Raw genomic sequence first — 17,902 nt, forward strand, 5'->3', positions numbered from 1 at the left:
GATCTCTTCGTGGATGATATAATATCCTTGCTGTTATTCCACAATTAATCTGGTGTTCAAAAATCATTGGTTTTCAATGATTCAGATCTATTCTTGTTTTGTTTTAGATATAAACATTTAATATTTTAAAATGAATTTTTTTCTTTTTTTTTATTAATTTTAATGAAAATTCACAGAGACTTAGGGTTTCCATTCATTCATTGTTGCACTTTTCTCCCTGCCCACCCCCAACCCCCAATTCATGTTTCTCCTTGAAAGGTAAAAGAAAAATTCTTTCATTGTTATGCAATCCCTCCCCACAAGTCCACTCGACTGTGCAGCCTTCATTCTGGACTCCTTTCATGACAATAATATCCAATTATATAATCCTTTTAAACAGTTCTCTTCCTCATCTGTTTCAATGCAGATTTATTTACCCCTTTTTTCTCAGTCTTCGATTAACCCCAATGTCAGCCTTGTTTTACAAGCATGGCTCTATGCAATATTTTTTTTTCAAGATTAATGATATTTTATTGCTCTACAGTTCAATAAAGGGAGAAATTATTGTGGTTCATGTAGAAAGTTGATGAAGATTTTGAAAAGTTCCTTTCTGAGTCTTCCTTCGCTGTAATACTTGAGCATCAGTTAGCGTTTAGTGCTTGATTCCAGTAAGTCTTTAGCTTCATTTATTTTGGTTGCTAAATAAGGAGACCCACCTTTATCTGGGTGGTTCAAAATCCTGTGGGCTGTTCTAATCTTGGCCTTGTCAGCAGATGGGCTTACACCTAAAATAAGACTAGCTTCTCCTCTACTCATTTTCTGTCCAAATCCTCCTTTATAGTAGTGTGAAAAGCTAGGCTTTGAGATCTTCTTTGCAGTTTCTGTGATTACTTGTTCTAGAGGTTTCCAGATTTGAAATGCATAGCGACTTGCAAATGCAAAGGCTGCAACACCCGGTCCTACAGCTATTAAACTTCTTGCCTGCTCCTTCACTGAAGCTAGAATACTGGTGGCTGTGGCCTCCGGTTCCATGCCTGGGCCAGTGGAGGCGGTTTCCTGGTGGGTCTGCGGTTGCCCCTCCTCCACCAAAGAGGCCTGCTCAGGAGCGGGCATTCCTCTTTCCACCTTAGGCAGCAAACCTCATCACTCCGGAAATCAGGGACATCGGGCGCCAAGGGTCGCCCCTGTGGCACCCGAAAAATTAAAAAAGTGCCTTGGCCTAGCGGCAGCACGCCCCTCCCACCACCACTCGCCCCATCCTCCGAGCGGTTCTCCCACCACCTCCATCCGCGGTGGTGGCCAACTTGCCCTGCTACCCCATGCCCATGGTGTCGCCTCCACAGCCGGCGTCAACGTGAACAGCCCCGGAGCCCCCTCTGCTGCCCAGGGCCACCGCCCCCACCCGCTCAGCCGCCAGCCCGCCTCTCAATATTTATCCTTTTGTGACTGAGATATTTCACTCAGCAGAGTGTCCTCCAGGGTCACCCATTTTTATAATATTTCATGAGTTCCCTGTTTTTCAATGCAGCATAAGTATTCCAGAGTGTGAATATACCAGAGCTTCTCTATCCATTCATTTGTTAATGGGCAATTGGGTTGTTTCCAGCTCCTTGCTATTGCGAACAAAGCCACAATAAACATGGGTGTGCATCTATCTTCTTGGGTGGTGGTTATGGTTTCTTTAGGGTATGTTCCCAGTAGTGGAATTGCTGGGTCAAATGGTATTTCTATTTGGAAGTTTTTGAGAAAGTGCCATCCAGCCTTCCATAGTGGTTACACCATTTTATACTCCCACCAACAGTGAATAAGTGTTCCAGTTTCTCCACAACCTCACCAGCATTTGATGTTTGCTGTTCTGTTAAATTTTGCTATCCTTACTGGGGTGAGATGATATCTCAGAGTTGTTTTGATTTGCATGTCTCTTAGAGCTAGGGATTTTGAACACTTCTTCATGTGTTTGTGTGCCATCTGAATGTCTTCTTTGGTGAAGTGTCTGTTCATATCCTGTGCCCATTTTTCAACTGGGTTATTTGCCTTTATCTTGTTGTGGTGCTCAAGTATTTTATAAATTCTAGATAGAAGCATCTTATCTGGCATGTCTTTATGAAATATTTTTCCCAGTCTGTGGCTTCCCTTTTTACCCTGTTGGAGAAGATTTTGGATGTGCATAGGGATTTGATTCTTAGAAGGTCACATTCATCTATTTTATCCTCTCCTGCTTGTAGATTTCCAGGATGCTTTGAAGACTGTTTATGTTGTGGACTAGGACTTCTAGGGTTCTTCCAATCTTTTCTTTAATGAAGATTATAGTCCTTGGTTTTAGTCCTAGGTCCATAATCCACTTTGAATTGGCTTTTGTGTATGGACGTGAGGTGTGGATCTTGCTTGAATTTTCTGCAGATAGATTTCAAATTCTGCCAGCACCATTTGTTGAAAAAAGGCTGTCATTTCCCCACTTAACTGAATTCATCTCCTTGTCAAAAATCAGTTGACCATAGGTAGATGGGCCGATTTCTGGATCCTCTTTCTGTTCCATTGATCTATGTGTCTGTCATTGTACCAGTACCATGCTGTCTTGACCACCACGACAGTGTAGTAGGATTTGAAATTGGAGAGTGAGATGACTCCTACCTTGTTTCTCTTTTTAAGGAGTGCTTTTCTTACTCTGGGCCTCTTTTCATTCCAAATGAAATTGGAAGTTGCCTTTTTCATCTTGTTGAAGAATGGGATTGGTATTTGTATTGGGATTGCATTGAACGTGTAAATTACCTTTGGTAGTACTGTCATTTTCACACTATTCAGTCTTCTTATCCATGAACAAGGGATATTCTTCCACTTCTCCACGTCTCTCTCTTTGTTTCTTAGAATAATGTTTTGTAATTTTGTTTGAATAGATCATTTGTGATTCTGGTTAGGTTTGCTCCTAAGTATTTAATCTTGTGATTTGCTTTTGTGAAGGATACTGGTTTTCCCAGCTCTAGTTCTGTAGTCTATTTGTCACTATAGAGAAATCCGACTGATTTTTGGCTGTTGATCTTGTATCCTGCCACTTTGCTGAATTGGTCAACTATGTCCAGTAGTTTTCTTGCTGAGTCTTTAGGATTTTCTAAGTATATTATCATATCATCTGCCTATAGTGATAATTTTACCTTCTCTTTGACAATTTGGATACCTTTTATTTCCTTATCTTGCCTTATCAAATCTATTCTTAAGGTGAATTTTAAATTCAGGTGGGGTAAATTCAAGATCCTATTTTGGTTCATTAATTTGTTTTCATTTTCTTCAACCTCGCTTTGAATTTTCACGTAAGCTATTGATGATCTGTTTCATAGTCTGCATCTGTCTATCTTATGAGGTCCTTTTGTAAAGACACTGTTTGTGTTTTTTTAATAATAAGTATGAATAAGTCATTTAATTGTGATGAATAAGTCACTAAACATCCAAAATCTAATCATTTTATTTCTGGAGTTGTTTCTGCCTATCACCACATCTATACTTGTCTACTACCATTTCTTCCTCATTGTTTCCAACTTGTACATTCCAGCCACCAATTATCAACACATCTTAATTGCATTTTTGGTCCGTTTCAGGCAGCAAAATTTTATAAAAATCTTACATTTCCTCCTCTTTGGCTTTAGCTATTTAGTGCATAAAATAGTCATATTAACAGGTGTTTCTTGTAAGCATATGGACAATATCCTATTACTCACAACGTTTTACTTCAAAATAGAACTTGAAATTGTGTTTTTTTCGCTATGAATGCAACATCATTTTTCCTCTGTTTTTCATTCCTGGCATAGTTTACCATGTGATTGTCTGATTCAAAATAGGCAAAGACAATCCATCTCATCTCACTAATGCATAGAATGTTGATATCCATGCATTTCATTTTTCACAACTTCTAGTTTCCCAACCTTTATACTTCATACCTTCCATGTTCCAACTATTAAAGGATGTTTGAAGCTATTTATCCTCATTTTGATTGACATCTGAGCTTGGCTCTACCTCTAATACTATAACTATGCATGTTCCTCTATGGTTTATAGGGTTTTCAGAGGGCTGTTAGTTCAGAAATAGATGGCCAATACTTCTTCCTGGTCCAACTTAATCTTGGAGTTCTACTAAAACCTGTCCACCATGAGTGACTATTCTGACATTTGATGCCAGTGGCACCACAGTATCCAGAAGTTGCCCAGAAGTTACCTGAGTACAGCAAGCTGGCAGATAAGTACTGTAATATTTAGAAAATTATAGACAAGCAAGAATACAGATACCTAAGCTACAAAGTAACTAGCGCTAGCAGATCATTCCCTCCAAATACAAATCACTAATAAGTCTCACAGTTTAGGAGCCTCCAAGTCTCAGTCCCAGGCACCAGCTGTAGGGAAAGCTTTCTATGTCCAGCATTTCTGGAGGAAAGTCATGATAGTCTCTGGGTGCCTGCTCCTGAACCGTCTCCCCGTGCCTTAGTGTCTGCCCTTCCATCTGAGGTGCACAGTTGGCACACAGGATAATATCCCCAGTGAGGACAATGTCTTGGTTAGACCTGGTATACTGGTGCTCCTTACTTGGCCTAAGAGTCTGCAAACCTCAGCCTGAAGCAGAGATGGTGGAAGATGTTTTCTTCCTTGTTGTAAGCCCAGGAGTTTTCACCAAGACCTGGCAGAGTTTGAAGGGTCAGGGCTTCAAGCAACTGGAAGAAATGGTGCTTGTTCCCATTCCCAAGAAAGATGATCCAACAGAATGTGGGAATTATTGAACAGTATCATTAATATCACATGCAAGCAAAAAAAAAAAAACAGCTAGAACAGTACATATACAGAGAATGACCAGAGAAGTTCAAGCTGAGTTTAGATGAAGCCATGATATCAGACTTTGCTGATGTCAGATAGATCCTGACTGAAAGTAAAGAATATCAGAAGAATGTCTATTTGTACTTTATTGACTATGCAAAGGCATTTTTGTATAGATAATAACAAATTATGGAGAATATTGAGAAGAATAGGAATAACAGTACACATAATTGTGCTCATTCAAAATGTATACATGCTGTCCAAATAGTGCACAGAAACATCACAAGGTTTAAAATAAAGAAAAGCATGAATTAGGGTTGTATCCCCTCTCCATATTTATTCAATGTGTATGCTGAGTAAATTATTCAAGAACATGAACTCTATGAATAAGATGTAACATCAGGATCAGAGGAAGATTCATTAACAGCCTACATTATAGAGATGCCACAACCTTGATTTCTGACAATGAGGAGAACTTGAAATGCTTGCTGCAAAAGATAAAAAACAAAACAAACAAACAAACACCAAAAAACACCCCACACACACATACCAAAAAACCAACCACTACAAGAAGCTTCAATATAGATTACATCTTAATATCAAGAAAACAAAAATTCTCATGACTGAACTAATAGGAACATCATGACAGATGGAGAAAAGATTGACATTTTCAATGACTTCATCTTACTTGGATCCACAGTTAATACCCTTAGTATCAGAAGTATCATTGAAATACATCAGACCTCACTGCCAAGGCCTGGGTTTTGCTAACTTGGTGGCCTCTTCTTGGAATGCAGTAAAAATGTTTGCCTGAGTCCTGGGCAGCAGAGCCAGTGAGCCCCAGGGCTTGTGAGGACAACTCCAAGCCTCTATGTGATTTAGTCCCCTTATCTACCAAGTGGAACTCCTATCACCCATTTCTAGGACCGCTCGCTTTTAGGTAGGAACCCTGGCTCATAGCTACACTATAGGCTCACCAGTTTAACCTTTCTGGTGGGCTTGAAACATCATTTTTGTTGTTGTTGTTAGCAATGCAATGCTTAGCTCTCAGTGCTACCAAGTATTCTTAGGTGAGGGAAAAATAAGTACCTGTTTCCCAGAATCCCACAGGTACTCAGTGGCCAAGTTTTGCAGCAAAGCCAGGTCAGCTTTCTTTAGAGCCTGGCTTCATCCACCTTTCACTGTCTGACCACTGTCCCCTCCATCCTGTGCCACTGACTCAGGCCCAGCTCACGCCGACCCCATGTGTAACAGGAAACTGCTCTCATTAGACTTTTGCAGGCCTCTAGGTGGACTTGAATGACTAGCTTTTCACTTGGTAGCAGAACACTGACCACTTGTACCACTGAGGGCTCTTGCAGGAGCACTAGTGGTGTAATGCATTACATTTTGGGGTTCTAACCCCAAAATAAGGAGTTTGAATCCACAAACTGCTCGCCTATAGAGTAAAGCCAGTGCCACCTGTCAAAACTGACTCCACAGAGAATGGAAACCATAGGTATTGTGGACAGTCCTAATCCACAAGATCTCCAACTGTCCATCCAACCCAGAGCTTAAACATGCTTTTAAATTAAAAATTGTCGTCCCTTTTAATTGACTTTTCCAAGTTAAGAAGTTCCAGATTTGCATCATGTTTTGAACAGCAAAGTCCACAAAGTGACACTTGTATAATTCACCCATTCTATGAAGCTGGACAGGCCTGGGGTTCACTCCTCCCAGACAATCTCAGCCCCATGTCCTCTCCTACACCTGCCCTCATGTTACTGATAAGTGTGGTTGGGGGGGTGTCCCTGTGCTGGGCTTTGGGGGCCACAGACTATAGTGTCCACGTGACCCTGAAGTTTCTGATGCAGACACTGTGGGTCACTAGTCACAGGTGTGGGGAAGGCAGCCCCCCCTCTTGTTAGGTGAGAGCTGTGATGGGAGACAGGTAGGAAAGACCCATGGAGGACTTCCTTCAGGGTCTGAGCTGGTGCTGGAAGGACTTGGGGGGGGCTGTTGGCCACAGAGTGACCACTTGCTATCTTTGCTACTTTCCAGGGCCTGGTGGTGGCCATCCTCTACTGCTTTCTTAATGAGGAGGTAAGTGCCTTCTGGCTGCTTGAAGTCCAGAAAGAGTCCCTGTCCACCAGACACTACTCTAGCAGTTACCTGGAAGAAGTGGTAGAAGGAAGCTGAGAAGAGAGGAGTTTATGGGGTTAAGGCTGGAGAGGCCTAGGCCTAGTAGCTTGGACTCGAGGTCTGCCTTCCTCAAGTCTCAGACCATCACACACACACACAGCAGACCTGCAGAAGGACTTTTAAAAGCAGACTGCTGGACCCATGGTCAATGCAATGGTTCATACTTAATAATAACTGAAGGATCAGAAGTTCTGAGGCATTGATTGGTGCCACAGAGACAGGCATGCTTCACAGGCAGGGGTCAGTGTTCTTACTCATGTGATGGCTGCAGCCTAGGCCTCAGAGGCTCCAAATAAACATGGACTCATCCCAGGGGCTGCATGTTTCTTTGGAGAACTTGATCCTTACAGAGGACAAACAGTCCCTATAGCCAATGCACACAGCACCCAGTCAATGCACACGGTGCAGAGCCAGCAGAGCTGAACTGTGCACAAGGAAGTCCTTTCTGTGACTCTTGGCCTCTACCTAGTTCACCACACTGTAATGGGAGTGACCAAAACCAAGCATCAGTCCTCATTTCCCAGATATTAGCTGTGCTGTCTCTGCTGAAGTTTGAAAAAACATCTCCGAAAGTAACTTGGCTGACTCCCACACACTTTCTGTGCCGTGATGGTTTCTTGAGGTCAGCAGTCCCAGAGGATCCCTGTTTTGGTTCTATGGTTTATAAAACAAATGGCAAGTCCCTTCTTCAGCACAGTAGGAAGTGAGAACCGAGGTGGAGGTACTCAGGGCAGTCAGTCACGTGAAGCCCAAATATTCAAAGCAGCACTTTGGAGTTGCTTGTGCCCTGGAACCCTGTGTGTGAGCATGGAGCAGGCCTCTGGGATTCTAAGCGTGATAGTCTTTATGAGTAGGTCACCACATGTGTTTTCATCTGAGACACATCTTGTAGTAGACTAGCAGCCCCCTCCTTTCAGTTAGCATCCATGTGCATTAACCATTTGCACCATCCCAGCCCTCCGCATCCAGGGTATATTGTGCTAGAAACAGCCCACTGGATGGCCTGCAGGGCCTGTGAGGTCCCTAGGGCAGTGGGGAATCCCTGGGCAGAAGTTCTTCCCTGCTGGGCTGATGCTGTCTGTGTGGACAGGTGCAGCTGGAGATTCAGAAGAAGTGGCAGCAGTGGCACCTCCGAGACCACCTGCAACATCCCACAGCCCTCACTAGTTCCTTCAGCAATGTTAACAGTGGCCTCACTCACGGCGCCAAGGCCAGCCCCTCTGAGCAAAGCTGGAACAGCGGCAGGGCTGGTATCATCTGAGAGGCACGGACAGAAGCGAGAAGCCAAGAGCAACAGGGGCTACAGAAGGGTCAGAAACAGGACATCTGGGGGGGGGGTTGGAATTGGGTCATTCCTCTATGTGTTTCCCCGTGATCCTAGGCTCATTCCTGACCTGGTGGGCTGGAGGAGGTCTTCCTTCCAGACCCTCCAGCATCACTTCCAGTGACCTGGCATCAAGGGCCAGGGTAGATCCTACCCACTTCTGCTGTAGCTCAACTGTCCACTGACCATCACTCACACAGCTGTCCAAGTTATTCTATCCTTTACAGTGGGATCCAGTGCAGCCCCCTTGTACCGTAACTTTAACAAGCTGAAGCACCCTTCTGTCTCCTGCTCTCTCCTCAGAGGCAGGCATGGCAGGGAACAGACATGGTACTATTTTGTAGAAGAGAAGCAGGTTCCTCGAGCACCTCTTGCCTTCAAATCCCATGTTCTGAGGCTGTGTCTGTACTTTCCTTGGTCCCTTTGCAAGGCTGCTCCCAGCACTGAAGAGCAGCGGTTGCTGTTCTGCCCTCCAGCTTCTGAGCAGGCTCTTTCACTCTCTGGGTCTCAATTCCCTTGAATATCAGCACCATCACCCCTCCCTCCCTGTTCCTGTTGAGATTAGAAAGGATCAAATATTTCAACTTCATACAAAATAAAACCTATGTGCACTCCAAATCAAAACCCAAATCAGGTGCCATGGGGTTCATTCTGATTCCCGGTGGTTATGTGTTTGAGAGCTGGGCCCTGCAGGTCTTCTGCTGGCTGTACTCTTTCAGTAGATCTTTGACTTTTTCTTTCCAGGTACCTCTCCATGGGCTCAACTTTTGGTTACTAAGTGAGCACTTAAACAGTTGCCCTTACTGGTGCTCAGAGAAAGGCACACTGGGTCAGCTCCCCAGTAACTCCTGCCCCAGTGGGAAAGAGCATCTTACTGTGGGATGGGGCAGAGCTCATTGCTGGCTTTGGGTGACCTGCTCTTCAGGTCTGCACCCTTAACTGCAGACAGGGATGGTCATACTCTCATAACTATGGGCTGCTGCTAGGATGAAAAGGGCAGATGCCCACTGTCCAGGCTGAGAAATGGAGCCTACATGTGGCTTTTGTGGGTTCTGATGCTTGTAAAACTAGTTAATGCAGAAGTCTTTTCCAGGCTTTCCAGATACATCTTGAACAAACATTCATACAACCACTATGGAGGCAGGCACAAGCCCTCTGCCTAGACAGCTGGATATACAGCAAGAACCAGGAGTGTCACCAGGTCCAAGTAGATGGCTCCCAGGCAGAAAAAGAACAGGAAAAGGGACCATCAGTGACACAAATGCAGATCCCAGGCAAGGATGTTCCCAGCCCGCTTCACCTCACTCATCCTCAGATGGTGATTAATCAATCATTACGGGAGTTCAGGCCATTCCCCTTGAGCCCCATGGGAGCCAGCAGGTTCAGTCATGCTCTTGAAAAGATACCATCTTCTAAAACCAAAATTGTAGCCTGAGTCTTGTAAATAAATAAATGGACACTTGCCTGAGGGAGGGCTGAATTAGAAGTCAGGTGAAGCTGTGGGCTAGTGCTCAAAAACTCTCTCTCAAAGAAGGGCAACCACCTTAAGAGAACTCAGTATCAGGGACAGCTGGTAACAGCCAGGATTACTCAGGGATTGGGGCAGGGTGGGGCAATGTGTGCAAAGGGCAGGGGCCAAATGCCAAGGATTACCTCCACCTATCAGGGATGGGAAACCAGGAGTGTCCACAAAGGGACAGGAAGTTTGTGGAACAAAAGTGGAACTGATTGGGTCTTTAGCTGCAAGAGTGATTCTTCTCTGAGCAGCCCTAGGACATCCCAGGAACACCCCCACCTACAGCAGCAGTATAGCCAGTAAGCAGTGTGAGCAGCACCGGGTGCAACTGGACCCACCAGTCACCCTGCCTTCAGAGTTCCTGGGAGGAGGGATTATGGAAAGGAGCTTCAGAATTCTTTTATTTTCTAAAATCAGCGCCTTAGTAACTTTGTTGGTAGCCTGTGCAGCTGGAAGCACTGAGGCATCTCCTGGCATCCCGCCCTGCAGACCATCTACAAAAGCCAAGCATTCAACCCTTAGTGGATAAGAGGTAGGAGTTTCAAGGTTATTGTCCCAGCCTGTCCCTACCAGAGGTCCAATTTCAGATAAGTCCCATCCTCACCATAGTTTCTTGTAGAAACTGATGTCTTCAGAGAGAGGTCTGAAATTTCCTTGGATGGTCCCAGGGATGTGTGATGCTACTGATATGAAGGCCACTGTGGGCACTGAGGAAGAAGAGGAAGGAGACAGTGAACTCACACCAGAAGATCAAGGTGAAGTCCTGGAGCATGACCTGGTTCCTAAGGGCAATCATGAAGATCAGAAGTCCCCCGGAGGAAAGGATGAAAGAAATGAGGAGTACAGAGCCCATGGTACATTTGCACTGTAAGCAGAAGTCCTCAAACATCTGGGATACCATGAGGAGCCCCGGGCCAAAAATGGCTACCACCATGGCCAAGGTGACCATTCTTCGGGCCAGTATCATTCCTGCAGCCAGCCCAGGCACGCAGGCTTGACTGCGGTCCCAGACACAGTGTGGCTCACTCTGTTTGGCAATGGTGCAGAAGTGCCAGAGGCCAAAGACGTGATCCTCAAGCAGGAGCCAGTAGCCATCACAGATGGAGACTGAAGAGAGGACCACAGCCAGAGCAGCACACACAATGATCAGGTGGACAAAGGACTCAAAGAAGGACCTGTGAGCAGCCCTTCTTGGACCTAGCAGCCTCTGGGCCTGCAAAACACACAGGAGGTAGTCATGTCAGTCAGATGTCAGAGGAAGGCCCCACTTACACACTCTATCATCTCAGGGAGTCCCAAGTCCCTGAGGGACTCACGTTCTCCTACACATGCCCTCCAGCTTCCTGTGTCCGTGATTTTTCTCTTATCTATAAGAACCATGTTGCCAGGAGGGACCATTCCTTGGAGAAGGACATCATGCTTGGAAGCTTGGAGAAGAAGACCCCAAAGAGATGATCACCACAGTAACTGAGGTAATTAAGGTTAGGTGTGTCAGAAGTAAAGAGATTGGCTCAAGGTAGAGCAGAGTTCAGAACTACTGCATAGAGGGTTGCTATGAGTCACAGTCAACTTAATGGCACATAATAACATGAGAAGCCTGATATGCTCACCATATCTCCTCTGCATCCTGCCCACTGCACTTCCAGTTTTAGTCTAACCCCACCCACTTCATCTACACATTCCACAGTCAGTCCATTGCTCCTGTCATTGCCTTGTGATGTTTGCACTCTGCCCTTCAGCCCTGGGTGATTTGTACCCTGCCCTTCAGTCTTGCTCAGCCTGGGCCTTGCCCAGAGCTGGTGACTGCACTGTTTGTTCTAGTAACTTTAAAGTGTTGGAGGCCACTGAGTAGCGTGTTCAGCATCATCACACCATTGTCTTGGAAACAGGGCTTGGTGCCCAGGGAGGTGTCTCTATCTCACAATCCTGGGACAATCTCAACCCCCCCCCTTAAAAAAAAAAGTCCCACCCAAACCAACACAGCTCAACACTCAAAGAGTATAAAACTCTACTAACACTGTGGTGCTCCTCCCTCCCAACCCTCAACCCCTGTTTCCCACTCACTCTCCACACCAAGAACAAGCCCCTGTTTTCCTATGTAGAAACCCCCATTCTCCACAACCTCCACCTGAAAGTCTCTCTCCAGCATAGGACCCCTCCTGTCCCTGTTCTTGACATTTCACCTAAATATCTCTTCCTAAGCCTTCCTGCCTGCTCAGTCCAGGGAAGGCCCCTCCTAACGCCTTTTCACCAGTTGTCCAGAGCTTATTCTTGTGAACAGAACAGAACTGTACCCCCAGGGGTATTCATTGGCTGGATTTTTTTTGGAAGCAGATCCTTAGACATTTCTTTTAAGATGCCTCTGGATGAATTCCAACCTCGGACCTTTCAGGCTGCAGCCAAGAATCCTGACCTTTCCTGCTCTCCAAGGCTCCTCAACCATGAAAGCGATCTGCTACCTACTTAAAACCCTAGGGATATAAGAGTCACAAGGTCTCACTACTGTCAACAAACCAACCACAAGCAAATTTGAAAAGCCTGTGTCAAGTCTCCCACCCAGTAAAGATGTTCATCCTTGGTGGATTGCTTCATCTCTTTGGCCTTTCTTTCGGCTATAAAATGAGCACACAAAGCCATGAAGGCACCTAACCAGGTTTTAGCACCCCAAAATAGCTTGCCTCAGGAAACTATATGAACTTGGAGAAACAATGAAAGTTCAGGTCTTTCGTTCATTGGGTCACTATAAGTCATCTATGACTCAATGACACTTAACAACAACATCAACGTAAAGAGAGCTCTGTGGGCTTGGTGGATAGAAAGTTATACTTTCATTAAAGGTGGGTGATTTTAATCTGTGGCCCTCAGGCCTGGTTCTAATTATTTTTGGTCAAACATTCTTCTAAGTGGTATCGTACTGGTCTGTCCATTTGCTGTACAGAGGTTAACACGTGGTTGCAGTGAAGCTGAACACTGTGACACTGATGTGTCAAATGTGATAATGGTTACCCACAGTGGACAGCGTTTGGTAGAGCTTCCCGATTAAAACAAGCTTGGAAGCAGGAGTGGCATCCATTTGTGAAGTAGCTTGCCTCCAGAAACTCTATGAACTTGGAGAAACAATGAAAGTTATCCAATTGTTCAGGTCCTGGCCTTACATTTATGGAGTCGCTATGAGTCGACTACGACAACAGCACTTAACAACAACAACAACAATAACAACAGGGAGAGAGGCAGGCCCAGGAAGGGAGGCTCCCAGAGGCAGGCAGAAAAAGTCACAGTGCCCAGAACTTTGTGACCTCAGAAGTCAGGGTCACTTCCTTGGCCCCACCTGTAGGGGAGAGGGAGTGGGCCACAGGCTCTCAGATATTATTCTGGGATTACAAAGAGAAGACAACTGAATGTCATTTCATTTTCCCTGCCACCTCCCAACCCAGGACTTCACTTAAACTCTATGATTACCAAAAAGACCACAGAGATTAAATGAGATCATGCACGTAAAGGTACAAGGTGCATGATCAGATCTGACTCATGATATTATTATTATTAGTAACAATAATGACATACACTGTCTTTGCAGAGTCTTCACTCTGAATCCCCTGCCTCACATACTGACCACATGTCCATTGTCACCAATGAAACCCTGTATATGGACTCCTTTCATAGAGTAGCACCCCAAATAAGTGCCCATGTGCCTCCTTATTCATCTTGCACATCCCTAACCTCCAGCATGCTTCCCATGTCTGTCTTTCCTCATCTCACACTATGCCCAAGTCAGCTCCTCAGCATTATTAGCTTCTAGTCAGTCTGAGATTACTTCTACTCTCCTCTCTGTTACCTGAAGCCCTGATGAGCCAGCTCCACAGTCCCAGGTGTGGGGCCTGGGCCACAATGCCAGTGTTTGAACTGTGTTAGACCTCCTACAGATTATTCTTGTACACTCTTATGCTGTATTTTCACCTTTTTTCCTTCTTCCCCTCTCTCTGTTTCATCACTTTTATAGTGGAGATTACAGTCCAGACCTTATAAATGTTGTTGTGGGTTGTGACTTGTAATTGCATGCAAAGTGCTTAGTCAAATACTAAGTGCTATCTCCTGCTATCACAAAGGTGACCCTACTTCCTGGTCAGCCAAACCTCCCAGCTCAGAGCCAAGTGCAGAGCTTGACCTCCCCTACCTTCTTCCCTGCCTCCAGCTCAGCTTGGTTCCTTTCATCTTCCCCTGCTATCAAGATTCCATCGGAAGAACCAAGTGGTCTTTCTCTGCCCATGCTGTTATCCTTCACAATTTAGCACTCACTTCCTGGTGCCACTTCTAAACCCTTGCTGGCAAGTCCCTCTCCCAGTCAAACCAGTAAACGCCTTGCAAAAAGAGCTTACCCTCCAGTCCAGCTTGTCCCTGCCAAAACCTGTTTGTAGCAGGTCACTACCTACTGCCCTGTGGTGGCACCCCAAGGTGGCTTATGGGAGGCTCTGTCTGGCCCAGGAAAGCAGAAAGGAGCACAAAGCCCTGGATTTGAGTGTCAATTTTGCAATTGACCTGGCAGCCTTGGACAAGTCGTTTGCTTCTGAACCTTACCTCATCTATTAAATGGATAAGATCTGTTTAAGCCTTTGTCACTGTGGTCAAAGAACTTTGAAATCAAGATAAAAGCAGCTGTCAATAGTCCTTTTTATTGGTGAGCTGGCCGGGTGCTGGCATGTACCTGAAGTCCACCTGCAGGGTACAGGTTCTGCCACCAGCTGATTTCCCTTTGGAGGGCAGCAGGCTGAGAAGAGGAGGCCAGAATGTGCAGATTCTTTGCAAACATAAACACTTTGCATCATTCCAAGGAGAAAAGCTCTGGCAGCCTAGTGGGAAGGAGCTGCAGAAACATGTGGGCTTCATGTGGTTCAAACCCTGACGCTGCTCCACAGGAAGAAGGTGGGCAATCTCTGAAAACCAACAGAAAGGTCATCTCAAACTCTCTGACAGTACATAACAATAAGGGTGCTGCCAATGCAACAAGGGGTTTGAATTCTCCAGTCACTAGGTGGGGGTGGCAGAGTAGTAAAGATGGACAATTTCCTCCTGTGTGATTTAAAGCCACTGAAAACTAGCTGGAGGGTCAGCTCCAAGTTTTCTGACTCCACAGCCCACAATAAGGAGAAAACCACACCTTGCGGTGTGTGTGTGTGTGTGTGTGTGTGTGTGTGTGTGTGTGTGTGCAGTTTCTTTCCCTCTCCAGTCCAGGGACAGGCAGCTCCAGGCCTCTTGTCTGAGGTTCGTTCACCCCACCACACACTAATTGTGAATTGAAGAGGAGAAGGGGGGTTTTTCCTTGCCCCTAAAAGTTTTGGATTTCTTGGAAAGAAATCCCAGCATGTGAGGCGAGCCTCTTGCACAAGTGGGTAAGGAGCGCGTGCTGCACAAGACACGCCCTACTCCTGCCAATGCTGAGCAAGCCAAGAAGTCACTGGGATTTAGAGACTTCTAAACCCCAGACAGAAACGGGGAACTCTTTCTAGGGACGTCTGGGTGCTTACAAGGTCTCGGGCAGCTGCCCCATCCCCCGAACCATGGAGGGGGCGGGCACCCCAAGGGGTTTGCCTGCAGCCTAGGTGCTCCGAGACCCAGCCGACCTGCGCCAGAGCAGGGCGCTCCTGGCCTGGGTCAGGGACTCGCTCTCAGTGCAGAACCCAGTTCTCTGGACACCTCTAGCAGCCCACCTCGGGCAGAGCCATAACACTTGTCCCTCTCGCAGCGTCCCTGGGCTGGGCCCTCACGGAGTGACCCTCGAGTTACCTTGCGATGGCCATCATGCTGCGCCTTTGCCTCACCGCCCTCTGAGCAGACAGATGGACAGAGGCAGGCTTCAGGCACACTGCAGGGGACAGGCTCTGCTGATGGGGACAGGCAGGAACTACATGGAACGGGCGGGGCGGGGCGGACCATTGACCTCCCAGCCTCCCTTGCTTAAGGCTGCCTCAGTGAGACCTGAGTGGAGCCTGAGGCAGCGCAGGCAGAGGACCCAAAGCGAATGGAGGTTTCACTGGGCCCCTGCCTTGGTTGAAGGACCCGTCCAGCTTGGTCAGGTGCAGCCTTGGCACCCTCGAGGAAAGATGCCTCTGTGTGTGCCGCCTGCAGGGTGACCCACTGCCTGTCACCTTGCTGGTCACAATGCCAGATAGAGCTCCTAGATAGTCTAGTAAATTCATGAGTGGAGCCTTGGGGTAATCCTGCTTGGAGAAGAAGACCCTATTCTCCTGGGGCATGGCCTCAGAGATTATCAAAAGGCAAAGAGACAAAAATGCCTCGGTTTCCCTAGTAGGGCTTGTGTGTTTTCCAGGCCTGGAGGGCCCTTTCTAAAGTCTGCACCCTAACAGTGTGGGGCCTGGGGTGAGGCCTGAAGCAAGCAGATTCCAGCTAAGACTCTTCAGACAGAAAAAAAGTGTGGGTTAGTGGGAGAAGGCAGGGTGGCATTTCCTTCTGGTAACTGCTGCGGTTGAAGAGCAAACTAAACAACAACAGATGCTCTTCTGGGCCCTGACATAAATGGACTGCAGTTGGGCTTCAGTTGAGCAGCGGCAGCAGGTAAACTGTTGGCTAGCCGAAGTCCATGGGGACCCAGAGCCAGGCCAGGAAAGTGAAGGAAAGCCTTTTTGACCTCCAACCTCTGGGCTCGTGTTGAGCCTTTCTATCACCCTAAGGCCTTCTCCTTATTGAGTAAATGGAATGAGTGGCCTCATCCATGCAGAACATCTCCTTGGGCGTTTTGTAACTGCACTTGTTTTCCCTCCAGATTCATGTAAGGCAGGAGATAAATTGGGATGGTGCATCTCTGATTTGGATATATCCTTAAATATCTTTAAATCACCTAATCCCAACCTGGGACTGGTACACAGAATATAGACATCCCCTCAGGGCTGGTATCCTCCCATAGGGATCCAGGACCTAAATCATAATCCTACTGCAATTCTGAGGGAGCTCTGGTGGTTTAGAGGTAAAGAGTTGCTCTGCCAACCCAAAGAAATGCAATTGGAATTCACCTGCTGCTCCAAGGGAGAAAGGTGTGCACTTTCCTTCCATTTGATTGACAACCTTTGAAAACCTGCTGAGCTCCCACTCCACAGTATGCAACACAGTTCCAGGCCTGAGCTCTTGCAGTTGTGTGCACCTGCATAACCTGTTAGCTGCTGTGTTGTGGGTTCCACCCCATATGCAGCAGAAATGTGGCCCAATCTTCACTGTATCCACTTTTTTTTAGATGATACAGTATTATTATTGTTTTTTTTCTCTACATACATTCATTCTTTAATTCCAAAATTGAATACAGTTCCATGTTGTTAGTTGCTGTAAGTTCATTCCAGTTCACGATAATCTGTACGAGCAGAGTAAAATGCATCTACAGAGGGCCCAAGATTCTAGAATCTCTACTCGAATTTTATATCCCTTATGATATTTTTTAATTCATTTTAATGAACATTTACAGAGATTTTGGATTTCCGTTCATTCACTGTTGCACTTTTCTCCCTGCCCATCACCCCCCCAGTTTGCTCCTCTCTTTGAAAAGTAAAAGAAAAATTCTTTCATTGGTATACAATCCCCTCCCTCCCCTGAGTACACTCCACTATGCACTATGTGTCCACCTATGTGGGTGTGCCCCTCTGCAGAGTTCACTCTTATGTTTGCTGTGCGATGGGTACTTGCAAGCTAATCACCTGGATGGCTTGTGAAAACACACATGTCTAGCCCCTGTGCTTTTTAAGACTGAGTGGGTCTAGGGCAGGACTCCAAGTGAAACTCATTGCCAGTGAGTTGGAACTGACCGATAGCTGACCCTCAATGGGTTTTTAGAGACAGTAAATAGCATATGAGGAGGTTGCCCATCTTTCTCCCACAGAAAGCAGGCAGATTCCAGCCACTACCTTTGGGTTTCAGTGCAGTTCCTTGTCGGTAGATCATCTGAGCTCCTAAAGATAGAACTCAGAATGTGTATTTCTAACAAACTGATGCCAGCTTGGGGGACCTGGCTCAAAGGACCACTGAGCTATAACACAGGGCAGCACGGCCAGGTGGGCTGCTCTCTGCCCTGGAGCCTTCTGGCTCCATGGTCCCATTCTTATTTTCCCC

At 46.2% G+C, this 17,902-nt stretch overlaps 1 protein-coding gene and 1 pseudogene across 1 annotated transcript; both read right to left on the minus strand.

The window, feature by feature from the left end:
• Window positions 1–624: 624 nt before the first annotated feature.
• On the minus strand, window positions 625–1,092 carry LOC102876613 (annotated as a pseudogene).
• Window positions 1,093–10,424: 9,332 nt separating this feature from the next.
• Window positions 10,425–15,591, minus strand: LOC102877010 (voltage-dependent calcium channel gamma-like subunit-like). The gene is made up of 3 exons (XM_006903402.1): window positions 15,575–15,591; window positions 14,170–14,227; window positions 10,425–11,006 (listed from the first exon to the last, which is right to left on the minus strand). The coding sequence occupies exons 1-3, from the start codon at window positions 15,589–15,591 to the stop codon at window positions 10,425–10,427; spliced, it is 657 nt and encodes a 218-aa protein (XP_006903464.1).
• Between the last annotated feature and the right edge of the window lie 2,311 nt (window positions 15,592–17,902).

This window comes from Elephantulus edwardii, unplaced genomic scaffold (assembly GCF_000299155.1).
Source record: "Elephantulus edwardii isolate Elephantulus edwardi_28Jun2011 unplaced genomic scaffold, EleEdw1.0 scaffold00643, whole genome shotgun sequence".
NCBI lineage: Eukaryota > Metazoa > Chordata > Mammalia > Macroscelidea > Macroscelididae > Elephantulus > Elephantulus edwardii.